We start from the raw sequence: 24,157 nt of genomic DNA on the forward strand, positions 1-24,157 counted from the left end.
GTTGTGACTAACTAAAAACCATATGGATTTAATTCTAGAATAGCCAGTCTAGTCAGGACGGGAACTTATAAATTGACCTAATACCTATTTACATTATTATTCATAGTAAATTATACAATTGATCCTATGATAGGGGAGGATTCTAATGCGGCCTTATAATTTTCAAACTTTCCTTTTCTGAAATTTTTGGGTTATGTTATATTAATGCGGTTTTATTACTTTTAACGTCTTCTTCACATACCTTGTTTAGTAGTCTAACAAAATTATGTTATTATAATTTACTTTATGTATGCAAAAGCTTATTGATAATTATAAAAATTATCTTATAAACAATGAAGATTAATTGTATGCTTACCTGTACGCAGTTTACTATGTTATATGTTAAACCTCTATTCAATTCCAAAGACCCATTAATCATTATCATCTTTATTGTTTCCGCAATTTTACTAGGTTCTTTAAGAATTAAAACATTTAAATAATTTGGTGTATATTTGAACTACAATTTGCCCTATAATTAGAGTGATACAAATATACTACGAAACAAAATGGATGAGGCAATAATGGCCAGCACTGCGAATTACCAAGTGGCGCCAAAAATGACGCGTGCCTTTACGGTGTCTAGGTATAGTTCGAGTCAGTCAGAAACTGAAAGAAGAAGGCTGTTCAAAATGTCACCGAGCAAACGCAAGGCCACGATCCGAAAGACACAGGAGGTTGAAATGCTTGAGCCTGGCCTTCTGACTCCCAAATATACTTGTCTAATCATCTTTACATTGCCGTCCCGCTCTCGTATTTGTCCGCTCAGCGTTCTACAAGCAATAACGATAGAATGTAGTGAGTTATTCTATTTCGTGTGCATATCCTTTACGCACAGACAGATACTACCCCTACCCACTCTTACCAGCGACCTGAATAATTTGGGCAGAAACTTTGGTTGTCCGACACGCTTTAAACGAATTAAGAAGGCGACTACATGGCGCGTGCCAAGCAGAAACACAAAATTGCTAGAAATGTCATTATATTTGAATGATCTGCGACATATTTCGTATGGTTGTAAATGTTTCCTTTATTGAGTTACAATTTACCTCTCTGGAGGGTGTAAAATTAGGTTACTTTAAAAATGAAAATAGGTTGAAGTAAAAAAAAATTATGTATAATTATAATATTATATTATAATATATATAATTATATTATTATTATAGATTATGTATTGAATAAACGTTTTGTTTGTAGCAATTTCGACAGATAATGTTTTACTTGTTTATAAATTGCACAAGAGGTAAACAAGAGAGAGCGCGCGAGAGGGGAGAGATCAGATGGTCATGCAGCTTCTCTGCATAGATAACAAAAGGTGAAATGCCATAGAAACTAATTGTGTCTCCAATGTTGGCAATAAACAAAAATATTAATGTAGGAACTGCTGGCGTCAGCAAGATGTATGATGTTAAATCATTTGGTTTTAAAACTCACCTTTCTAAAAATTTTTTAAATGGCTTTCCTTTAAGTTGTGTAAATATTTCTTCCAAGTATGGCTGAAAAAAATCATATAAACAAATATTTTTATATATGAAAAAGCATGCCGTTTGCAAACAAGTGAAACAGCTACTCAACTCTTCCAAGTAAAGCAATTAAAAAAAAATTTTGTAAATAAATTTAAATATAAATAAGAGAGAATGCTATAGTCGAATTCCACGACTATCAGATAGATCCGATTTAATAATTTTTCTGGTATATCTATAGATATTAAGGAATAAAATAAAAAAAAATTTTAAAAGTGTGGGCGTGACCGTTTTGGACGCTTTATGAATGAAAGGAAAAATATGATGACAGGCTTAGCTGTGGGCGTGCCTGGCTCGCTACGCTCTAATGGCGTGTGGGCATCGAGCACGTAGGGCCTCATGATTCCACCCATCGATGCACTAGCATGGACCTTGCTCACATCAGTCAACCTCGTCCGACCTCATGTCGGTAGTACCGAGCTTCTCAGCAGATAAAGCAGCTTGGCGGCTGCTGGGCTGATTGTAATTTTCCATTACAAAGCTCGCTTTGAAGATGTTTGCGCTGCATGCTTTTTGGCAGCTAAATTTCCCAATTAAAACTTAGTATTGGGAAACGTTATAAAATTAATTTGTTGTCAAATTACGCTTAGAATAGCGGCGACAACAACAAAAGTATTTGGCTGCGAAAAAGTTCGCAAACAACTATAGAAACGAAAAGTGAGTACGTATAAATGACCGACGCTGCTGACTTCACCGACAAGGAGTCATTACTCAATAACCTTGCGGATGCAATAGTCCCCAAGGGCGTAAACGCCCTTCATTGCACACGTTAGCAACGGTGCAGAAAGACTTAGTACGGAGATTCCCGACTACAAAATTCTGGCACTGCAAAAACCGTGTTCCATATATTTTTGGGGTCGATGAAAGGAGTGAAGTCATTTTAGCAGAACACAACAGGGCCCACCGGTCGGCCCAAGAAAATATGAAACAGGTTCTCACAGAGTACTACTTCCCAAAAATGTTCAAACTGGCCAATGAAATTGTCCAGAACTGCAAAGCATGCGCGAGAGCTAAATATGATAGGCATCCGAAGAAACAAGAGATTGGCGAGTCACCGATTCTTTCTCATGTAGGAGAAATGCTACACAGACATTTTCTCAACGGATAAAAAATATTTTCTCACTTGCATTGACAAGTTTTCGAAATTCGCCGTCGTACACCATGTGCCGTCAAGAACAATTGAGGATATGAAACCGGCCATGTTACAGGTCATGAATTCCTTCCCAAAGGCCAAGGTAATTTACTGCGACAACGAGCAATCGTTAAAATCGCACACGATCACGGCCATGCTAGACAACCATGTTGGCGTCAGCATCACGAATGTGTCTTAAACGGGCAAGTGGAACGTTTTCGCAGCACTCTACTAGAGCTCGCCAGGTGACTGAAAATTGACAAGGGCATAAGTGATACTGTGGAGATAATCTTGTTAGCCACTACCAGGTATAACAAATCAATCCTTTCGGTAATTGATAAGAGGTCAGTCGACGCAATACAAGAATCCACGGACGACACACAAGAACGGATTGTTGACAAAATTAAGAGTGCACAAGACGCACTAAGGTCTAGAGAGAATGCATCTCGAACAAAACAGAGTCTTCGAATTGGGCGAAAAGGTTTTGGTAAAAACTAATAGAAGGCTTGGCAATCAACTCACTCCCTTGTGTGAGGAATGTGAGGAAAAAGCCATACAAGCAGACCTGCGGACCACGGTCCTCATTGAAGGAAGGGTGGTCCACAAAGACAACTTAAAATGACTCTCTCGCTTAATTTTAAGCCTTTTATTATTACTAGCCGTTTGGCAAGCTTTCATTTAATAGACATTAAGTACGTTGCCAAAGGCACGATGTTTTAGGGTTTAGGATAAAATTAATTGGTGATGGCATAAACCTCAGCGAACAAGAAAAAGCAACTAAAAAATAAATTTCCACAGTCGCAGAATTTTCATCCTCCTCTCACGGTGATTAGTGTCAGGGCACATCACTAACTATTCACAAGCAAGGTACATCCCCATCATAGATGGAGAGATCCTGGTGTGGGAAGAACTCGCGTACGTGACCCACTCGGCAAATCTTTCGGAATACATGCTCGTAATAGAAGAAACAAGCAGCATGAACGAGATGTTTCCACAGTCTCACATGGGGAAGTTGCTGGAAGTGGGCACCTCGCACCTTCGGGACACGCTGGATTCGTTAAGAGTCCACCACATTATCGCAAGGAGTTTAGATTTTCTGGGCTCAATGCTAAAGGTAGTAGCGGGGGCAGTTGACACAGTCAAACAATAGGCAAATCAAAATTAATACTATACTATATTATACTACAATTAACAACCACTCTACATCAAATCTTACAAACACACACAATTACAAAAATTGACACCGGCCATTTATATACGACACTGCTGGCTAGGGATAGAATACTAATGATGAAGTTACAAAACTTAATGTTGGCTGTATCACTGGCGAAAAACAATATTGTCAGTCTAAATATCCTAAATCATTCAGACTTAAAATCAGTTTGGCTGAAAGAACCCATCGCATCGTCTGTAAAAATACTACAATCCTCTAACATAATACACTTCATTATCAAATTCCCCAAAATAAAATTCAGTCCCTGTGCAGTGTGACTCTCTGCTTAAGCAAACACACTTAAACCGTCTACCGGGTGTTCACCACAATCCCGCCACACACGCGGGTCTTTGCTACGATTGCGCCTTCTCCAGCCTCCTTCTGTTGTCCTGCACCTTCCGTACTCAGCTTTGTTGTTTCATCTGATCTCAGGCTAATCGTCTCTTACCCATCTTCTGCTGCCCTCTGTGCAATAGCAATGTTAGTGCTATAAATGTTCAGTAAAATGGATTTGATAGCCTCGGAGTCAGTGATCTCTTATTGTCACAGTATATTATTTGTGTGTCAGAGAAAGAGTTTACAATATTAAAAATTTGGGGTTTACTTCAATAATAGATCAACAATATAGCGAACTAGGAAAATTTATCGAGACAAAGGAGGAAGAGTCTATATGGACATGAGTAATGAGTATGAGAATGAGTAACAGGGTATTGTCGTTTGGCCTATTATTTTTTTGCAGGCTAACGGCTGTATTTTGCCATAGAGCAAACCTTAGAATAAAATGTGTGTTTTCGGAAATATCTATTACAAGGAATCTGTATCACAATGGATTACAATGGATAGCGTCAACGACATCACCTACATCTACTAGTGTCAGACTATGTCTCGTTTTTTCTTTGAAATAGATAAAGATTTGTCTAGATGAGAAGTCTGCTTCCTCGATTATTTAATTATAGCAACAATTAACAGGTTTATCTACAGACTCTGTAATGTACGCCAGAGAATCTTTGCTATGAATGGTGGCAATATTACAAGTACCAAGTGGCTTAAAATTACCGCTCATTGCTGGCGAAATGTTTTTAGTTGTCTCGGATTGTTGTGGAGATCCAAGATATTGCGCAATTTTCATGCGACAACACAGAATCTAAGCTATGTGCGGATTTGTTCGTTGTTAGATCAAATGGTTTGTCTAAATCGGAGTACGGTAAAACTACGTCCTCTGATGCTAGCATTTTGTAGTCTTCCAAATTGGATTGGCAATAATTCAATTTTTATTTTTCTCGATCGATTTGGGCTGACTTTTCCATTCTCTTATTTTTTTAAATCTGTTAGATGTCTGGCAATTGCGGAAAAGCCTTTTATAAACCTAATATCATTGCCGATTTAAGGTCCAATGTTGTCAGATACTAGATTCCAGGTTTCGTAGCCGCCAGCAGTAACTTAATGTGTGTTTATTTTTATTGCCAAGATTGGAGACAAAATTTATCCCTACGGCATCCCAGCTGATCAGCCAAAAATGTCTTGTTGGCTATGTGATAAAATGGTGCACACTAAGTGCGCCCTTTTTAGCGGCCGAACAAGTGATGCCCTAGCTATGAAATCGTTTATGCCGTTTATTATCCTTAAGCTATTAGAGAAATCTCTAAAGCGCAAAAAAGCCGCTGGTGATAGGCTGCCAAACAAGATTCGGTGCCATCCGATCAATAAACTTAAAAATTAAATGTGGGTTTTACCGGTTTCGGCGGCATTAGGTCGTTAGAGTGGGCGTGGCAAAATGTTTTTTGGCAAGTCGATAGAAAATTACACTACTAATCAAATTATGAAGAAATATCAAAACATTTTGCAAAAGTGTGGCCGTGGCAGTTTTGGGCGGTTTTAGGGTGTTAGAATGGGCGTATCAAAAAGTTTGCAATTCGATAGATATTTAAGCGACTATTAATATTACGAAAAAAAAATAAACAATTTTTTAAAAATGTGGGCGTGTCAGTTTTAGGCGTCTTTAGGGCGTGGCAAAAAGTTATTTTATTACAAATTTAAAGAAATTTACAAGACTAATAAAAATGTAAAAAAAAAACAAAATCAACACGTTTTTCATAAGTGTGAGAGTGATAGTTTTGTGCGGTTTGTGGGCGTTAGAGTGAACGTGGCAACACAACAACAACAAACAACAAACTTGCAACAAACTTGCGCTGTGTCCTAGTCTCTAGAATCTGTATGCTTAATCTCAACCTTCTAGCTTTTATAGTTTCTGAGATCTGGACGTTAATGCGGACGGACAGACAGACGGATCCTGATTGATCCTTATTTGCGAGCACATTGCCTCTTCTCTTCACTGTTTGACCGTGCATAACTGAGGACAAACATACAGACAAGCGTTTAATTGTCACATTTTTAGTGCTTAAATATACAGTCTGTCGAAGAAGTTTGCGTCCGAATAACTAGAAATTGTAAAGCGGAGACGTAGTTTTACAATAAAACATGTCTCTTTCAGATGTTGATGATGGATTATTTTGATCGGAAATAACCTTAGCCAGTGAAGTAACGGTGGATAAAATTGGTTCAGTCAATTTGATTGATTTAGATTTGCGCTTGCATCTGATTGACCAAATTAAAACACGGATACACGGAGTATGCGGATTTCATGTACAACTATAGACATGGACCCTGAGTTATCCTACATTGAAAAGCTGCAATACCTTAGAACCTTGGAAAACTTAGGATCGACTCAGGAAATTTCAGATTGCCTCACCATATACATGCTGCTGCACAGATTGAATGTTGGTACACAAACTTGCTGGGAGGACACAATTTCTATGGATAAAATACCCTCGTCAAAGGAATTTTATGGCTAACAGAGACCATTTTTTCGGGTCTCGGCGAGGCAAGTGTGCCAACTAATGGATTTACAGTCGATATTTGCTTACAATCTCAAACATCTCTCACCACTCTCATTACCCCAGCACACCAGCTACCCAGCATCGCCTTGAACGTAGAAGACTAGAATATTTCAGCCAACACTCGGTTAGCCGATCATGCCTTCAACAAGCCTCAGAATATAGTCTTGATGATTGGAGCATGCATGTTCTATGATTTGTTTTGCGTCGGACAGATCAATATCGTTCCTGGACTACCACTTCTTCAAAAAACTCTTCTTGGTTGGGTGGTTTCTGGTAACAAGTTTACGAAAATTCTACGCGCAAGCTCACCGTAGATTTTTAAATCTGGAGAGCTAACTAGAGCTGCAGCATCGCCTCAGAAAACAATATTCGGCCTTTATTCCTTTAACTCTGCGAATATGTTTTCGAGCATGTATTTTCTCATTGTTTTTTTGTTTTAGAAGGTGGATAGTACAACGACTAAGCATCGCATGGTGTTTGACGGATTAGCTATCACTTCGCCTGGCCAATCTTTTAATGAAGCGCAGGACCTGTCATACAATCTAAGCTGTTTGACATTTTAATAAGATTTCGATCATATGCAGATGCAGATCCGGATAGACTCTCCTAAGGAGGAGTTATTGGGTTCAAGATGGACACAGTCACATATGGAACCAAGAAGGCTTCCTTCTTGTCAGTGCGGGCAATGCACCAGCTTGCTCGAGAAGAAGGTTCTATCCTAATGGGTCTGCTTTGCTAGGATTTCTACATAGATGATTTAACTTCAGGTGGCACTCAATTTCGAAGGTTATAAACAAAATGCAATAAACTTCAAAGCTTCTGTTCAAGACGACCTCTTGGCATAAATGATTTGTTGCTGGTAAAGAACGAAAATCTTCCCCCAATGCGTTGGCCAGGATGACATACCTCAAGTTGTGAAAATTATTTAAAGATTTATCGCACCGCCTTGCGAAACTGTTATCGTCAGGATTTCTCCAGAGGTGAAGGGCTACCTTCGGTGGCTGCTCCGGGGAGCAGAAGATTATTATTTATATTGAGAGGAACTTTCCTCTTTTAACTGCCAGCCTTGTGGTCTGGCAGAGTAATTAATAAAAATATGTTTTACGACGCTTAGCCGGAGTTGACGAGCTCCCGATCTTTTTTCTGGTAAATGCAAATTCAAATTGAAACTTAAAATGATTATTAAAGCTAACAAAGACTCGCAGCGGCCACGCAAATATGCTGTGATTGCCGGCTGCACACGGGTTTTCGGCTCAATGCTGGGTCAGCACTTTGATATTATGTTTCATACACTGAGCCAACTGTTCTAGTTCGTTGGCTTGTGTTAACTACTCCCGCTTCAAGATTACGGCCGTTCTCGGCTGGTCCTAATTCGGCGATCATCCCGTTTAATTGGATTGCAGATCTCCGCGCTCCGATGAACCGTAGACAGGTGATGCCAATACAAATCAATGCGCAACAAATCGATGCTGCGATAAATATTATGCGATGTGAATGATTGGTATCAATTTCTCAGCTGGTGAAGATAGGGAAAACTCAGAATATCTCTGTTGGCGGTGATATTCAATGATGGAGAACTAGCTACCCCTGGAGCTCGTATTTGGGCCTTGTCGTGATTTATAAAGGTGGTGTCACGACGCGATCGTTGAAGGTGATGAGATGTGTGCCACGTTGATAGACTTCTGTTCCGTTGTCCACCGTGACCCTGGCTGGCCGGTCATTGATGATGATGATTCCCTCATCCACGCAGGTAAACGGGTGTAGGTCGCTTGGTTGTGACTCGCAATGCGCTAGAACGCCTGCGTGTAGTTCCCTGGCGCATGAGCTTTCCGTTGATAGTTGGCAAGAGGTAGCCCCTGGTGTTGGGATACAGTTTTTGATTTTATGGACTTCTTCTCCACACTTTGCTACCATGTTGTCGGTTATTCGCAGCACAACCCCTTTGCAAGTGTCCGGGAAAATAGTGACCTTCTTACAAGATAATTTTATTTTGGGGAATTTGATAATGAAGTGTATTATGTTAGAGGATTGTAGTATTTTTACAGACGATGCGATGGGTTCTTTCAGCCAAACTGATTTTAAGTCTGAATGATTTAGGATATTTAGACTGACAATATTGTTTTTCGCCAGTGATACAGCCAACATTAAGTTTTGTAACTTCATCATTAGTATTCTATTCCTAGCCAGCAGTGTCTTATATAAATGGCCGGTGTCAATTTTTGTATTTGTGTGTGTTTGTAAGATTTGATTTACAGTGGTTGTTAATTGTAGTATAATATAGTATAGTATTAATTTTGATTTGCCTATTGTTTGACTGTGTCAACTGCCCCCGCTACTACCTTTAGCATTGAGCCCAGAAAATCTAAACTCCTTGCGATTATGTGGTGGACTCTTAACGAATCCAGCGTGTCCCGAAGGTGCGAGGTGCCCACTTCCAGCAACTTCCCCATGTGAGACTGTGGAAACATCTCGTTCATGCTGCTTGTTTCTTCTATTACGAGCATGTATTCCGAAAGATTTGCCGAGTGGGTCACGTACGCGAGGTCTTCCCACACCAGGATCTCTCCATCTATGATGGGGATGTACCTTGCTTGTGAATAGTTAGTGATGTGCCCTGACACTAATCACCGTGAGAGGAGGATGAAAATTCTGCGACTGTGGAAATTTATTTTTTAGTTGCTTTTTCTTGTTCGCTGAGGTTTATGCCATCACCAATTAATTTTATCCTAAACCCTAAAACATCGTGCCTTTGGCAACGTACTTAATGTCTATTAAATGAAAGCTTGCCAAACGGCTAGTAATAATAAAAGGCTTAAAATTAAGCGAGAGAGTCATTTTAAGTTGTCTTTGTGGACCACCCTTCCTTCAATGAGGACCGTGGTCCGCAGGTCTGCTTGTATGGCTTTTTCCTCACATTCCTCACACAAGGGAGTGAGTTGATTGCCAAGCCTTCTATTAGTTTTTACCAAAACCTTTTCGCCCAATTCGAAGACTCTGTTTTGTTCGAGATGCATTCTCTCTAGACCTTAGTGCGTCTTGTGCACTCTTAATTTTGTCAACAATCCGTTCTTGTGTGTCGTCCGTGGATTCTTGTATTGCGTCGACTGGCCTCTTATCAATTACCGAAAGGATTGATTTGTTATACCTGGTAGTGGCTAACAAGATTATCTCCACAGTATCATTTATGCCCTTGTCAATTTTCAGTCACCTGGCGAGCTCTAGTAGAGTGCTGCGAAAACGTTCCACTTGCCCGTTTGAGACACATTCGTGATGCTGACGCCAACATGGTTGTCTAGCATGGCCGTGATCGTGTGCGATTTTAACGATTGCTCGTTGTCGCAGTAAATTACCTTGGCCTTTGGGAAGGAATTCATGACCTGTAACATGGCCGGTTTCATATCCTCAATTGTTCTTGACGGCACATGGTGTACGACGGCGAATTTCGAAAACTTGTCAATGCAAGTGAGAAAATATTTTTTATCCGTTGAGAAAATGTCTGTGTAGCATTTCTCCTACATGAGAAAGAATCGGTGACTCGCCAATCTCTTGTTTCTTCGGATGCCTATCATATTTAGCTCTCGCGCATGCTTTGCAGTTCTGGACAATTTCATTGGCCAGTTTGAACATTTTTGGGAAGTAGTACTCTGTGAGAACCTGTTTCATATTTTCTTGGGCCGACCGGCGGGCCCTGTTGTGTTCTGCTAAAATGACTTCACTCCTTTCATCGACCCCAAAAATATATGGAACACGGTTTTTGCAGTGCCAGAATTTTGTAGTCGGGAATCTCCGTACTAAGTCTTTCTGCACCGTTGCTAACGTGTGCAATGAAGGGCGTTTACGCCCTTGGGGACTATTGCATCCGCAAGGTTATTGAGTAATGACTCCTTGTCGGTGAAGTCAGCAGCGTCGGTCATTTATACGTACTCACTTTTCGTTTCTATAGTTGTTGGCGAACTTTTTCGCAGCCAAATACTTTTGTTGTTGTCGCCGCTATTCTAAGCGTAATTTGACAACAAATTAATTTTATAACGTTTCCCAATACTAAGTTTTAATTGGGAAATTTAGCTGCCAAAAAGCATGCAGCGCAAACATCTTCAAAGCGAGCTTTGTAATGGAAAATTACAATCAGCCCAGCAGCCGCCAAGCTGCTATATCTGCTGAGAAGCTCGGTACTACCGACATGAGGTCGGACGAGGTTGACTGATGTGAGCAAGGTCCATGCTAGTGCATCGATGGCACACGCCATTAGAGCGTAGCGAGCCAGGCACGCCCACAGCTAAGCCTGCCATCATATTTTTCCTTGAAGTCAAGACCCTGTGTCGAATAACAGTGATAGTTGAGCCACTCCGTAGGCGGACTGATGTAGTACAATGACATTGTTGTCCGCAGTTTAGCCACACAGCCAAACATTGTCGCAAGGCACACATATGTGTGAAATGCGCTGGAGAACACGCTGCCAAGGTTTGTCACCGACCAGAGGGCTGTGCACCTGTTACAACTGTGGTGAACAGCACCCTGCCAATTACTTAGGCTACACCAAGCACCAGGCGTACCTCAACGCTCCAAGCCCAAAAGGGAGAATGGAGGGCAAAGAGCGTAATATGTCACTTGAAACCACTGGAGGCAGACCGATAACCACCTTCCGAGGCAGACATTGCAAGACAACACCAGTAGCAGGCACAACAATGCCAACAACAGCAACATTGCAGCGGCAAGAGTCGAAGCCGGCAAAGGACATCAAGGGACTTACTCCAACACTCTACAATTGCCAGCAACAACATTGAAGTAATTCTGCAGTCGCTTAATGAGAGTATCAAATCTCTCCGCCAGTTCCAAGGCGTATCCAAGAAGCTGCACAAACTAGAATGTTTTATGCGGCAACACGATATAGATGTCCCGCTTATCAGCGAGTCACATTGCTCAGGGACGGAAGCATCCAAATTATTAATTCGATGTCATTCTGGAAGTTCACCGTTCTAAATTCATAGTCGCGTGTGACTGGAATGTGCCCACTGGCTTTGTGGAGCGGGACGGTGCAAAAATAGAGTACATGCGCTTGCGAATCTCATACTAGCCTCGAAGGTGAACGTGCTTACAACAGGTGGCCCAACGAGATATCCGTACGGCAGAAGAGAATCACCAGGATATCTTGACTTTGCGCAGACGAGGGGTATTCTGGGTATCCATGTTGATATACGTGCGTGAAATTGCTGATCTGAACTCCGACCATCTACCACTTATCAATACCACAACTTGGAACGATTCAAAGATCACTTTCAGGCTACATTGGACACAAACACTGCGATTAACACTTGTCAAAACCGTGAGGACGCCATTGACTCATTTACTAATATAGTTAAGTCAGGCGTAAGACTGACGAATCGTAGCCCATCAGGGCAGCCCGCTGCCGACCGAATCCTCATGACCAGAGATACTTTGCTTCTCATAGCTCAAAAGAGGGGCTTACGCACTAGGTGAAGGTCTCATCAACCGTTGAACAAAGATGACTGAATATAAGCACGTCAATGTATGGCCCCACATCACCCGACCACTTAAATGCAGAAATTCCCAAAAATTCGGACACCCAACTAAATTCTGAAAAGCCCGAAAATATGCAACTATCGCTCAGAACCCCACTATTCTTAGGATGACAGTTGCAACTACCCAAATTTTGCTCAAATTGCAAATACTTTTCTCTGGATAAAAACGGCCCAACATTCCTAAAACAGAAGAAAATTGTAGCCATAAAAACAATTTAAAGAGTAGACCACAAAACTGCATCAAAGCTATACGACCAACGCCATTTCCATCAGCCAGAGTGCTCCAAAACACTGGAAGAACGTCCAAGACCTGTGATTTCAAGAAAACAAACCAAACTTAATTCATCACATTCAACTTACCAACAATCGCAACTAATCAGGAAACCTACTAGCTACGACGACATCCTCTGGCAAACCGGAACGCTCCCAACCAGCTACTACAGACGATGATATGGACACTAGCACAACAATATCACTAATACATAACACAAAGAACACAATCAATCGTGTGCGTAATCCCACACAAAAGAAAAATCATACGTACTCAGTAACCCACTTAAATCTAAGGACAAAACAGAAAAATCAATTATCCCCAAAACAGCAACCTTATCAACAAACAACCACACCAATAATTTAACTAGATTATAAGGAAACCCTGTACAGTACTCGCCCAATGAGGCTTAATACAAGGCAACCGAGGGACCTCAATCCTCGATCTCCTTCAAGGAGGGTCAGTAGACACTGACATTTATACAACTTTTATTTGTGATTGCCCCTTGTTGTTATTTTTGTAATTTATAAGTTTAGATACAGCTAACTTTTGTTAGCCTGCGCGCCGAAATGGGCTGAAGTAATAGTTGCCAAGGTCACAAAGGGGGAAATTCCCCCTATGCCTTTCGAAAATAAAAATTAAAAATAAAATATAAAGCACCTTTTCATCAAAAAAATACAACACCAACTGTTACGTCGACAAATCAAATTTTGCCGTCATACCGCAAGTCAACGGATATTAATTCGACCATGCGCCCAGATTTACCTTCTCCCTAGAAATTGCGACCAAAGAAGTGGCAAAAAGCACTAAATTTTCGATATTGTACCGCAAGGGTAGAACCTAAATGTGGTCCTCCTCTCTCTCACATGTCCAACGCAATGTCACGCGCTAAGAAGCAGCAGTTGTAAAAAACTGACAAACGGCGTGGACGTGCGAGCTGACGATAAAAGCACTAATGTAAGATTAATATTGTGAGTAACAATGAATAAAGATTTTAGTGATTTTACCATTTTACGATCCTCCACTAAAAATCCGTATTTATTTTGGGACCGAAGTTACGTGCACTAGCCGCGAGCCAACATCAAATAATAAATTCGATATTCTCTAAAATATACGGCTGCCTGCCATTTATATTTACCCAAAACACTTAAATGGAATAATAACTATGCAAAATCTGGAAATAAGAGCAGCTCTAAGAACTAAGAGCTCTAACTCTAAGAGCTTTCAGAACAACACCAACGAATAAACTAATAATTTAATCGCAAATAAACACTATGAAACGCAGGATAGAAATCCTGTCGGAAAATTACCAGCAACTACACTCCTACGACGCTTACCTTAAAAATCTAGTTAAAACGCCCAATAAGAAATTTAAAATCCCCAACATTACAGACCGAATAATACACACATGCCATAAACTCAATGTTCCCTTTTCACCAATAAAAACTATCCCTGGTAAAAAATTTAACTTCGGAATTATACATAAAGCTACCAACACAATACAACAACAAATACAACAAATCCAGCACACCCTCCACAACAATCAAACTACACCTTCAATCACTAAATTCTATTTCCAACCAAAAATTCCTTTACACAAATAGATGGAATAGTAAGCTAAAGTTTAACAAGCGAAACCAGAAAAATCCATTTAGATATTCTTCGGCCCTACTCCTCAGTCCTTTTAAGAGAAATAATATCCAGAAAAGAAGCAGTTAAGATTGCACAAAAACCCCAGCTAAACATGCTATCTGCTCCGATTGCCTGTCCATTCTAAATCCCTTACCCTCACAACAACTCATACTATCCATCAACCATAAGAAAACTTGTCTCCAACCACCATTTCGCAAAATTTAAACCTATATAGATTCCCAGTCACATTGACATATCATGTAACGAATACGCCTTACCAATGACCACTACATGAACTCATCCCTCCACAGTTTGACGTTTGTGAACGCTGTCTTGATCAATTTGGCTTTATTCGACCTTTCCGTTAAAGAACTCGACACCGAACAACGCGTTCGTGTACGGATTTGTGAGTTAGCTGGATATACATTTTTATTGATTAATGCTAGCTTATACCTCAAAATTTGATAATACATTCTAAATCTTCGCAGTGGGTTAATAATTGCCATTGTTTCCAGTTCAAAACTGTGATATTCTGTCTCAGTGACGACTGTTCGCTTCGAAAAATAGAATATGGGGGGTAATTTTCTATCCTCTTTCTTTTGACAAAATTCAGCACCGAAACCAAGAGCATTTGCATCACAGTGCGGTTCTATTTTGTCATTGAAGTTATAAACGGCTAAAACGGATGCCTGAAGCACTTTATTATCACCTCTAATGCCTTCGCCATTTATAATGAATCCTAAATACTTTATATTTTTCTGTAGGAACTCACATTTATCCATTCTTATCGCTAATTTGTTTTGGGCTAATCTGAAAAAGGATTAAAAAATTTAAGCTTTTTAAATTATTAACACCTTCTTTAATTTTCCAAATTCTATGCATGGAGACATACGATCCTATTTTCTTTTTGACTAAAACTGTTGGTGAAGCATATTCTGGTTCGCTAGGTTGAATAATGCCCTCTTTTAAATATTCATCTAGCAATTTTTGTAATTTTTCTTTCTCCGAGTAGGGGAGTCTTCTTAGGGCATAGCTAAATAGTTTTGAAGTTTCTAAACATTGTTATACCCGTTACTCGTAGAGTAGAAGGGTATACTAGATTCGTTGAAAACAATATAACAGGCAGAAGAAAGGGTTTCCGACTATATACCGTATATATATTCTTGATCATACTGATATATATTCTTAAGTCGATCTGGCCATGTCAGTCTGTCCATATGAACTATAGGAACTATACAAGCTAGAACATACAAGCTGTACAAGCTTGAGATTCAGCATAGAGATTCTAGAGATATAGACGCAGCGATCCATGCTGTTACTCCCACAAACAGCACAAAACTGCCACGACCACATTTTTACATTTTCACATTTTTAGTAATCTTGTAAATTTATATCGATTTGCCAAATCTTTTTGCCACGACCACTCCAACGCCCTAAAACCCCCCAAAACTGCAACTCCCACATTGTTAAAAAACTTTTCGATATTTTTTTATTTTCTTAGTCTTATACATTACTATCGATTTGCCAAAAAACTTTTTGCCACGCCCAAGAAAGCGCCCTAAAACCGCCCAAAACTGCAACTCCCACACTTGTGAAAAATGTTTTTGACCAAAACGGTACGCCCACACTTTAAAACAATTTTTAAATTTTTTCTCCCAGAAAAATGATGAAATCTTGCGTTCGCATTCCCAGTAGTTTAGTAACGGTTATCTGGTAGTAGGGAAACTCGACAATAGCATTCTCTCTTGCTTCATTTATACCATACCATATTATACCATACATTTTTTTTCTACACCCACTCCTACTCACCGCCCATAACCCCCACGACCACACTTTTCTTTTTTTTTTCATATTTTTCAACTTTTTTTTTTTTTTTTTTTGTGCCAATTTCTATCGAAATGCCAAAAAGAATAGCGTTAGTTGCGTAACATGTCATTGATAGTCGAGAAACTCGACTATAGCGTTTTCTGTGATTTTTGTTTTTAATAAGTTCTGAATTATTCCTACAACGTTTAACATAAAAGTATCACCCAAAAACCATCCAAAGAATTATTGTATTGTATATTGCTTTAATAAAATAGCTTACTTCAAATAAGTCAACCGGGACCTCATTTTTTAATAAATATTTTTGTACACTCGCAACAGCATGTTTGGAGTATTCCTATAAATATAAGTTGAGAAATTAAATTTGAGCAATTTTGATTATTGGTTACTTGCATAGGTGTGGGACAGCATTTCCTCCATTATAAAATTGTCATAAATATCCCTTGCCATTTTTTTTCGCTCATCATAACATTCAGTTTTTTCAAAGAGTTTTATCTAAATAAAACAAAAGTTAACACAAGTTTAAATAAGGAAAAGCTACCGTACCTGTTCAAAAAACTTAAGTTGCTGTATAGGTTCTTCCGAGTCGTTTTCACAAAAGTCTTTAAACAACAAATAGCCTGTGAATAATTTATCATAGTTAGAAATATTTTAAATTACATATGTACACGCATACTTACCCAAAACTTCGTTAAAAATTTTATGAAAATTCAGTTCGCCTTCTTTTTCCAAATATTTATACATAACACTTCTAACACTGAAATAAAAAATATGATGATTATACACTCAAATTAGCAACGACAAAATCCTCATTTGGCTACAGTATACTTAAAATTTGTATATGTTAATTTAATAAGCGGTAGCAATGATTTAAAAAAATTTCTAATTTTCAAAGGGTTGAGGCTAATATATTGTCTGTTTTCAGTTTTCTACATGTAATCTTGAAATCGAAAAGCTTTTGACAACGAAACTACCACGTCGTTGATATGAAAAGGTATGTGCTGAGCTGCTGCGACAGTTGGTAGTAATATATGTTATCAGTTTATTTTATGGAGAGAGGGAACTACCCTATTTGAGGCAGACTTAAGTATTGCCATCGGAGCTATTATTATTGTTATATTAATATAAACATTGAACTGGATACCTTTTCCGACTTAAAACGAACATAAGACAAACAGATTCGCAATTGTAGCGATTCGATTGTAGCTCGGCTTCGGACACTCGATTGAATTTAGGAGTTAGTCAATGTCTGAGTTCACTTTAATTAACCCCCTCAGTATCGAGCCGCCCCCGGTCGACAATATTTCGGTGATCTCCTTCTGAAGCTTGCCCGCAGATCTTCTGGTCGATGATGTTAAGCCGCTAAACCGATTGCTTCTGATTTTCTCTCTGAACATCAAAACATATTCCGGGTTAGGTTCGCTCAAATAATGAAGGTAAGGCAGACATCAATATTTTAACTATTTGTGATATAATTGTGATATAATAAAATATACCAAATAAGAATCGATTTTATTATTAAAACAACGAAATTATTGTCATTCCTATTTTTTTTACCGTTACACATAGAGTAAAGGGGTATCGTTGAAAAGTACAGGAAGAACAGGAAGAAGGAAGAGTTTACGACTATATAAAGTATACCTGGCCCTGTCTGTCCGTATGAACGTCGTGATCTCATGAACTATGAAAGCTAGAAGCAGACAAATTCTAGAGACATAAACGAAACGCAAGTTTATCCGTCCGAAACTGCTACGCCCACACTTTTGAAAAAAAAAGTTTTTTTTTTCTTATATTTTTATTAGACTGGTATATCTCTCGATTTTTGCACACAAACCGAACAAAACCTCCACGCCAATACTTATGAAAACACTTTGGCGACACCCCTCTTACACCACACAAACTGCCAAAATCGGTTCCGCCCACACTTTTAAACAATTTTTATATTTTTATTACCCAATACCTATCGATACCCCGGTGACATTTCGTGTTCGCATTCCCACTAGCTGAATAATAGGTAACTGATAGTTGGGGAACTCGGCTATAGAATCTTGTTTTAATTTAAATTGTCAGTACCAGTCCGAACTTCATAGAAGACAGACTTGCTTAGAGATCGTCTCGCCAAAACTCACAGATTATAACAAAGCCCCAAACGGATAGAATCAGAAAGCAGAACACTAAAATCACAACACCTAATGTATCCAAAGGAATAATTCTAACGACGCACATACGTAACATCGAAAAAGATAAAATATTAAAGGTATTTAGGGATCAGAAAGTATCCGATATTGAAAAAATCATGCAATTTAGAAACAATATCCTCCAAGAATCCGGACTGATTATCACCTTTGAAATATCAAACCTCCCAACATCTTTGCTCAAATTGCAAATACTACTCTCTGGATAAAAACTGCCCAACAATCATAAAACAAAAGGAAATTGTAGCCATAAAAACAATTTAAAGATTATACCAAAAAACTGCATCAAAGCTATACGATCAACGCCATTTCCATCAGCCAGAGTGCTCCAAAACACTGGAAGAACGTCTAAAACCTGTGATTTCAAGAAAACAAGCCAAACTTAATTCATCATACTTTTTTTTTTTATTTTATTTTTTTTTATTATTTTTCTTTCAATTACAATCTGTTTTTTTTTTTTAAATTAACAATAAGTAAGTGGTTGACTATATGTGAAAAAGAAAAGGAGCAGCCCTACCCAGTGCAAGGATACGCTAATACATTAATAGTTTAATTCTGTTGGAGTACTGCGTTTTAATCTCCTTGGTTCCAACCCTGTCATCGGTATTTGTCTCAAGTTTGAGTTTTGGTGGCTAAGTAGTTGATTTGTGTTTTTTTTGCTGCTTTTTTAATAGTTTCGTTGACTGTTTCTATGTTTAAATCATGTACCATTCAGCTTTTGTGATTATTCCGAGCATTTTCGATTGCGTTTGCTGAATTAGCTGTAAGTGGGATTTACTGGCAGTTCCCCAGAGTTCTATTCCATACGTCCATTTTGGTTTTATTATCACCTTGTATATTGTATAATTTTATTATGTAATTCTAATTTTGAGTGTTTTCCCATTAGCCAGTTAATTTGTCGAAATTTGTTTTTTATTTAATTTCGTTTATTTAGAATGTGCTGTCAATAGTTAGTCCACGGTACTTGGCATTTGGGTGTAATAATATTTGATTGTCATTGATTTTAATTGCGACGTTTTTGGGTTGTCGTTTTATGTATATTACTTGTTGAGTTTTGTCTTTATTTATCTCGATACCCCATCTCTCAAAGGATACTGTTTGTGTCATGATTTGTTGTAGTGTACTTGCAGCTGTTTTTTCGCACGCGCTTGACGACATTAACACAGTATCGTCTGCGAACGTCGCCATCATTTATTCTGGGGTATTTGGCGCTGGGATATCGGAGGTATAAATCAGGTATAATATGGGCCCAAGCACACTACCTTGGGGAACACCCGCTGACACTGGCATAATATCTGATCATTCATTGTCGTATTTAATATAGAAATATCTGTCCGTTATATAGCTTTGAAGGATGGTATATAGGTTATAATGTAATGTATGGTATAATTCTTAGCTTATGCAGCAGTCCTTTGTGCCATACTTTTTCAAATGCTTTAGCAATGTCCAAGTACACAGCATAGGAAAACTTCTTTTTGTCAAAATCGACTGTTATTTTGTTAATTACTCGATGGACCTGTTGGACAGTCGAGTGCTGCTTCCGAAAGCCGAATTGGTGAGGAGGTATTATGTTTTTATGCTTTACGATTGTCTCTATTCTATTAAATAGGACTTTTTCAAATACTATTGAGATGACAGGTAATAAGCTGATAAGTTTTGATTGGTTTTGGAATTGCTTTAATTTGGCCTACCTTTCAAGTTTTGGGAAAGTACTGCAATAGAAGGATTCCGTCAAACAAGTTTCTAATATAGGTGATTATACCGTCCGGTAGTTCTTTAAGAATTTTTCCTCCGATTAAATCATATCCGGGGGCTTTCTTGTTTTTAATTTGTTTTATTTGAGATTTAATTTCTACCTTTGTTATAGTTTTAATTGCACAATTAAAGTTGGTGATTTGTCTTGGAAGCTCAGCATTGTCGTTGTCCATGATCTTGCCCATGTGTTGTTTCTTTTTATAGGTGGCTTGTGTATAGTTGAGTAAATTTAAATTGGTCGGTTTCCACAGGGAATAGTTTGTAGATAAGGAAGTTCCAAGTTTGCTAAGGTAGTATTGAAGCCGGTCTTCCCTGAGAGTTCTGTTGAGCTCGTCTGTTGCTCTATTAAGTTTGTTTTTATCTTCTGGATGCCTAGTCCTTTGCCATATCCTCCTAAGTTTACGTTTTTGTCTCATTTTGTCTCTAAAAAAAGCGGGAGTTTTCTTTAATGTGATCATTTTTATAGATGGTGTCGATTGCGTTGCTGCATAAATGATGTTGTCATTTAAATATGCTACTGCAGAGTCCAGATCGTTTTTTGTCTTTAGAGAGATATTTATTTCCATGTTCTGTTCCAAAATGTCGCGAAACATGTTCCAATTTGTTTTGTGGTTGAATAAAGGGGAGTCGTTTTCGTTTTCTTCTAGCCCACCATGTAATGTAATTAATAATGGGGAATGGTCGGAAAAGAGGTCTAGGCATGGTTTTATTGTTAGGTTCTCGCATGTTATATTTCTTATAATGCAGAAGTCAATTAAATCCGTTAGTTTATTTGTGTCAGTTGGCCAGTAAGTCGGCTCTCCTGTGCTTAGAGCACGGCTATACTCAACTTACCAACAATCGCAACTAATCAGGAAACCTACTAGCTACGACGACATCCTCTGGCAAACCGGAACACTCCCAACCAGCTACTACAGACGATGATATGGACACTAGCACAACAATATCACTAATACATAACACAAAGAACACAATCAATCGTGTGCGTAATCCCACACAAAAGAAAAATCATACGTACTCAGTAACCCACTTAAATCTAAGGACAAAACAGAAAAATCAATTATCCCCAAAACAGCAACCTTATCAACAAACAACCACACCAATAATTTAACTAGATTATAAGGAAACCCTGTACAGTACTCGCCCAATGAGGCTTAATACAAGGCAACCGAGGGACCTCAATCCTCGATCTCCTTCAAGGAGGGTCAGTAGACACTGACATTTATACAACTTTTATTTGTGATTGCCCCTTGTTGTTATTGTTGTAATTTATAAGTTTAGATATAGCTATCTTTTTTTGGCCTGCGCGCCGAAATTGGCTAAATATATAGCTGCAAAGGTCACAAAGGGGGAGTTGGAATTCCCCGTATGCCTTTTGCAAATAAAGATAAACAAAGAAGATAGAATGCTATAGTTCCCCTTATGCATCTATATATAAAGGGTTCCAAAGGAACAGTCCGAATATTAATTGTAATAATAATAAAATCGAAGAAATTTACAAGACAAATAAATATTTGAAAAAATATGTGTGGGAGTGGCAGTTTTGTGCGGTTTGTGGGCGTTAGAGTGTACGTGGCAAAATGGGTCAAATTGCGCTGCGTCCTAGGGTATAGAATCTGTATGCTGAATCTCAACCTTCTAGCTTTTATAGTTTCTGAGATCTGGACGTTAATGCGGACGGACAGACAGACGGATCTTGATTGATCCTTATTTGCGAGCACATTGCCTCTTCTCTTCACTGTTTGACCGTGCATAACTGAGGACAAACATACAGACAAGCGTTTAATTGTCACATTTTTAGTGCTTAAATATACAGTCTGTCGAAGAAGTTTGCGTCCGAATAACTAGAAATTGTAAAGCGGAGACGTAGTTTTACAATAAAACATGTCTCTTTCAGATGTTGATGATGGATTATTTTGATCGGAAATAACCTTAGCCAGTGAAGTAACGGTGGATAAAATTGGTTCAGTCAATTTGATTGATTTAGATTTGCGCTTGCATCTGATTGACCAAATTAAAACACGGATACACGGAGTATGCGGATTTCATGTACAACTATAGACATGGACCCTGAGTTATCCTACATTGAAAAGCTGCAATACCTTAGAACCTTGGAAAACTTAGGATCGACTCAGGAAATTTCAGATTGCCTCACCATATACATGCTGCTGCACAGATTGAATGTTGGTACACAAACTTGCTGGGAGGACACAATTTCTATGGATAAAATACCCTCGTCAAAGGAATTTTATGGCTAACAGAGACCATTTTTTCGGGTCTCGGCGAGGCAAGTGTGCCAACTAATGGATTTACAGTCGATATTTGCTTACAATCTCAAACATCTCTCACCACTCTCATTACCCCAGCACACCAGCTACCCAGCATCGCCTTGAACGTAGAAGACTAGAATATTTCAGCCAACACTCGGTTAGCCGATCATGCCTTCAACAAGCCTCAGAATATAGTCTTGATGATTGGAGCATGCATGTTCTATGATTTGTTTTGCGTCGGACAGATCAATATCGTTCCTGGACTACCACTTCTTCAAAAAACTCTTCTTGGTTGGGTGGTTTCTGGTAACAAGTTTACGAAAATTCTACGCGCAAGCTCACCGTAGATTTTTAAATCTGGAGAGCTAACTAGAGCTGCAGCATCGCCTCAGAAAACAATATTCGGCCTTTATTCCTTTATTCCTTCCTCTCCGCCCTCATACGGACAGACGGATATGTTCAGATCGAACCCTGATAAAGAATATAAAGAATAAAGAAACTTGCGCTGCGTCTTTGTCTCTAGAATCTGTATGATGAATCTCAACCTTCTAGCTTTTATAGTTACTAAGATCCTGATAAAAGAATATATACACTCTATATAGTCGGAAACGCTTCTTTCTGCCGGTAACATACTTTTCAACGAATCTAGCATACCGATTATAGCATAGCGATTACTCTATGAGTAACTGGTATACAAATGTGCTGAAATTTTTTCACATTTTTATTAATCTTAAAAATTTCTATCAATTTCTTTCTAACGCCCTAAAGCCGCTGAACCGGTCACGCACATATTTGAAATTAGTTTTTAAATTTTGTTCATTTTATTCCCCAATATCTATTGATATCCCAGAATAATGATAAAATTTCGTGTATGAATGAGTAACGGGTGCCTGATAGACGGGGAACTCGACTATAGCATTCTCTCCGGTTTGGAATTGCACTTTTATGATAAATAACTTACAACGTAACTCGTAAAATAACTCAATGGCAAAACAGTGACCGATTTTAATATAAATTCACAAATAAGCCAGCTTGAAATTAAAGCAGTTCTGTGCAGTGGTTTGCAATGGTTTCGCAAAAGTGTGTTTAGTGTGTACATATATATACGTATACAGTTTTTTAATACATTAACGATTTTAGTATAAAAATTATCAATCATTTCTAAGATAATGAAACATATGCACCGTATTTTTGGTTACATATATGGTTTATTGTAAAACATTATAGTCATGAATAGCTGTTGATCAATTTCGCAAACTAATATCTAAACATTGATTAATAGAATTGGTACATTAAAGACTACGATTATATACGTAATTGTTACTTTATCAAAGAAAATAAATACCTCGGGTCGGGTAAATTTAATTTCTTGCTTGCCCTTGCAGCTGGAGTACATTTGGACTTTTCCATTGCCATTAAATAGCTGACATCAGCCAACACTGCTTCCAAGTCAGCCATTGCCTTCACTTATTTGTAACTTTCGCTTGTTATATCATATGAAGTTGCTTATATATCGTTTTTCCACATACTAACTTTGAAACAACACGCTTTTCAATTCATTATGTCAATTTCATTATTGTCAACAAAAATAAATAGTATGTATATTCAAGTACTTTTCGGTCTCATCTAGTGTGACCGTGTGGAATGCAAAATAAATATATCTTACCCATAAACATTGCCAAATTATAACCTCTTCTCACAGATATCCATTCCTTTACACCAACCTCTCAAACAAATGCGAAGGGTTAAGGTTTTCAGATATGTACATAATAAATTGATACTGTTTAGATATTTAAATTAATAATTTTTATATTAATAAAATTATATATATTTTTGGTGATAAACTTTTTCACTTATACTATTACAAGA

General features: G+C 38.4%; 1 protein-coding gene across 3 annotated transcripts in view; it reads right to left on the reverse strand.

Annotated features, from left to right (window-relative positions):
- Nucleotides 1-23,918, reverse strand: part of LOC117138285 (G protein-coupled receptor kinase 1) — a 134,441-nt gene extending 110,523 nt beyond the window's left edge. For 2 of the 3 annotated variants that reach the window (XM_033300259.1, XM_033300256.1), the window contains exons 1-6: nt 23,634-23,918; nt 16,749-16,825; nt 16,615-16,688; nt 16,462-16,563; nt 16,331-16,405; nt 1,471-1,532 (exon numbers count right to left, since the gene is read on the reverse strand). In XM_033300259.1, coding sequence (XP_033156150.1) covers nt 1,471-1,532; nt 16,331-16,405; nt 16,462-16,563; nt 16,615-16,688; nt 16,749-16,825; nt 23,634-23,746 — 503 coding nt within the window. In that variant the 5' untranslated portion in view covers nt 23,747-23,918. Of the gene's footprint in view, nt 1-1,470; nt 1,533-16,330; nt 16,406-16,461; nt 16,564-16,614; nt 16,689-16,748; nt 16,826-23,633 lie in introns of those variants that run through there. The other variant, XM_033300257.1, reaches the window with a different exon arrangement.
- Nucleotides 23,919-24,157: the final 239 nt, after the last annotated feature.

The sequence above is a fragment of the Drosophila mauritiana genome, chromosome 2R (genome assembly GCF_004382145.1).
Source record: "Drosophila mauritiana strain mau12 chromosome 2R, ASM438214v1, whole genome shotgun sequence".
NCBI classification, from domain to species: Eukaryota; Metazoa; Arthropoda; class Insecta; order Diptera; family Drosophilidae; genus Drosophila; species Drosophila mauritiana.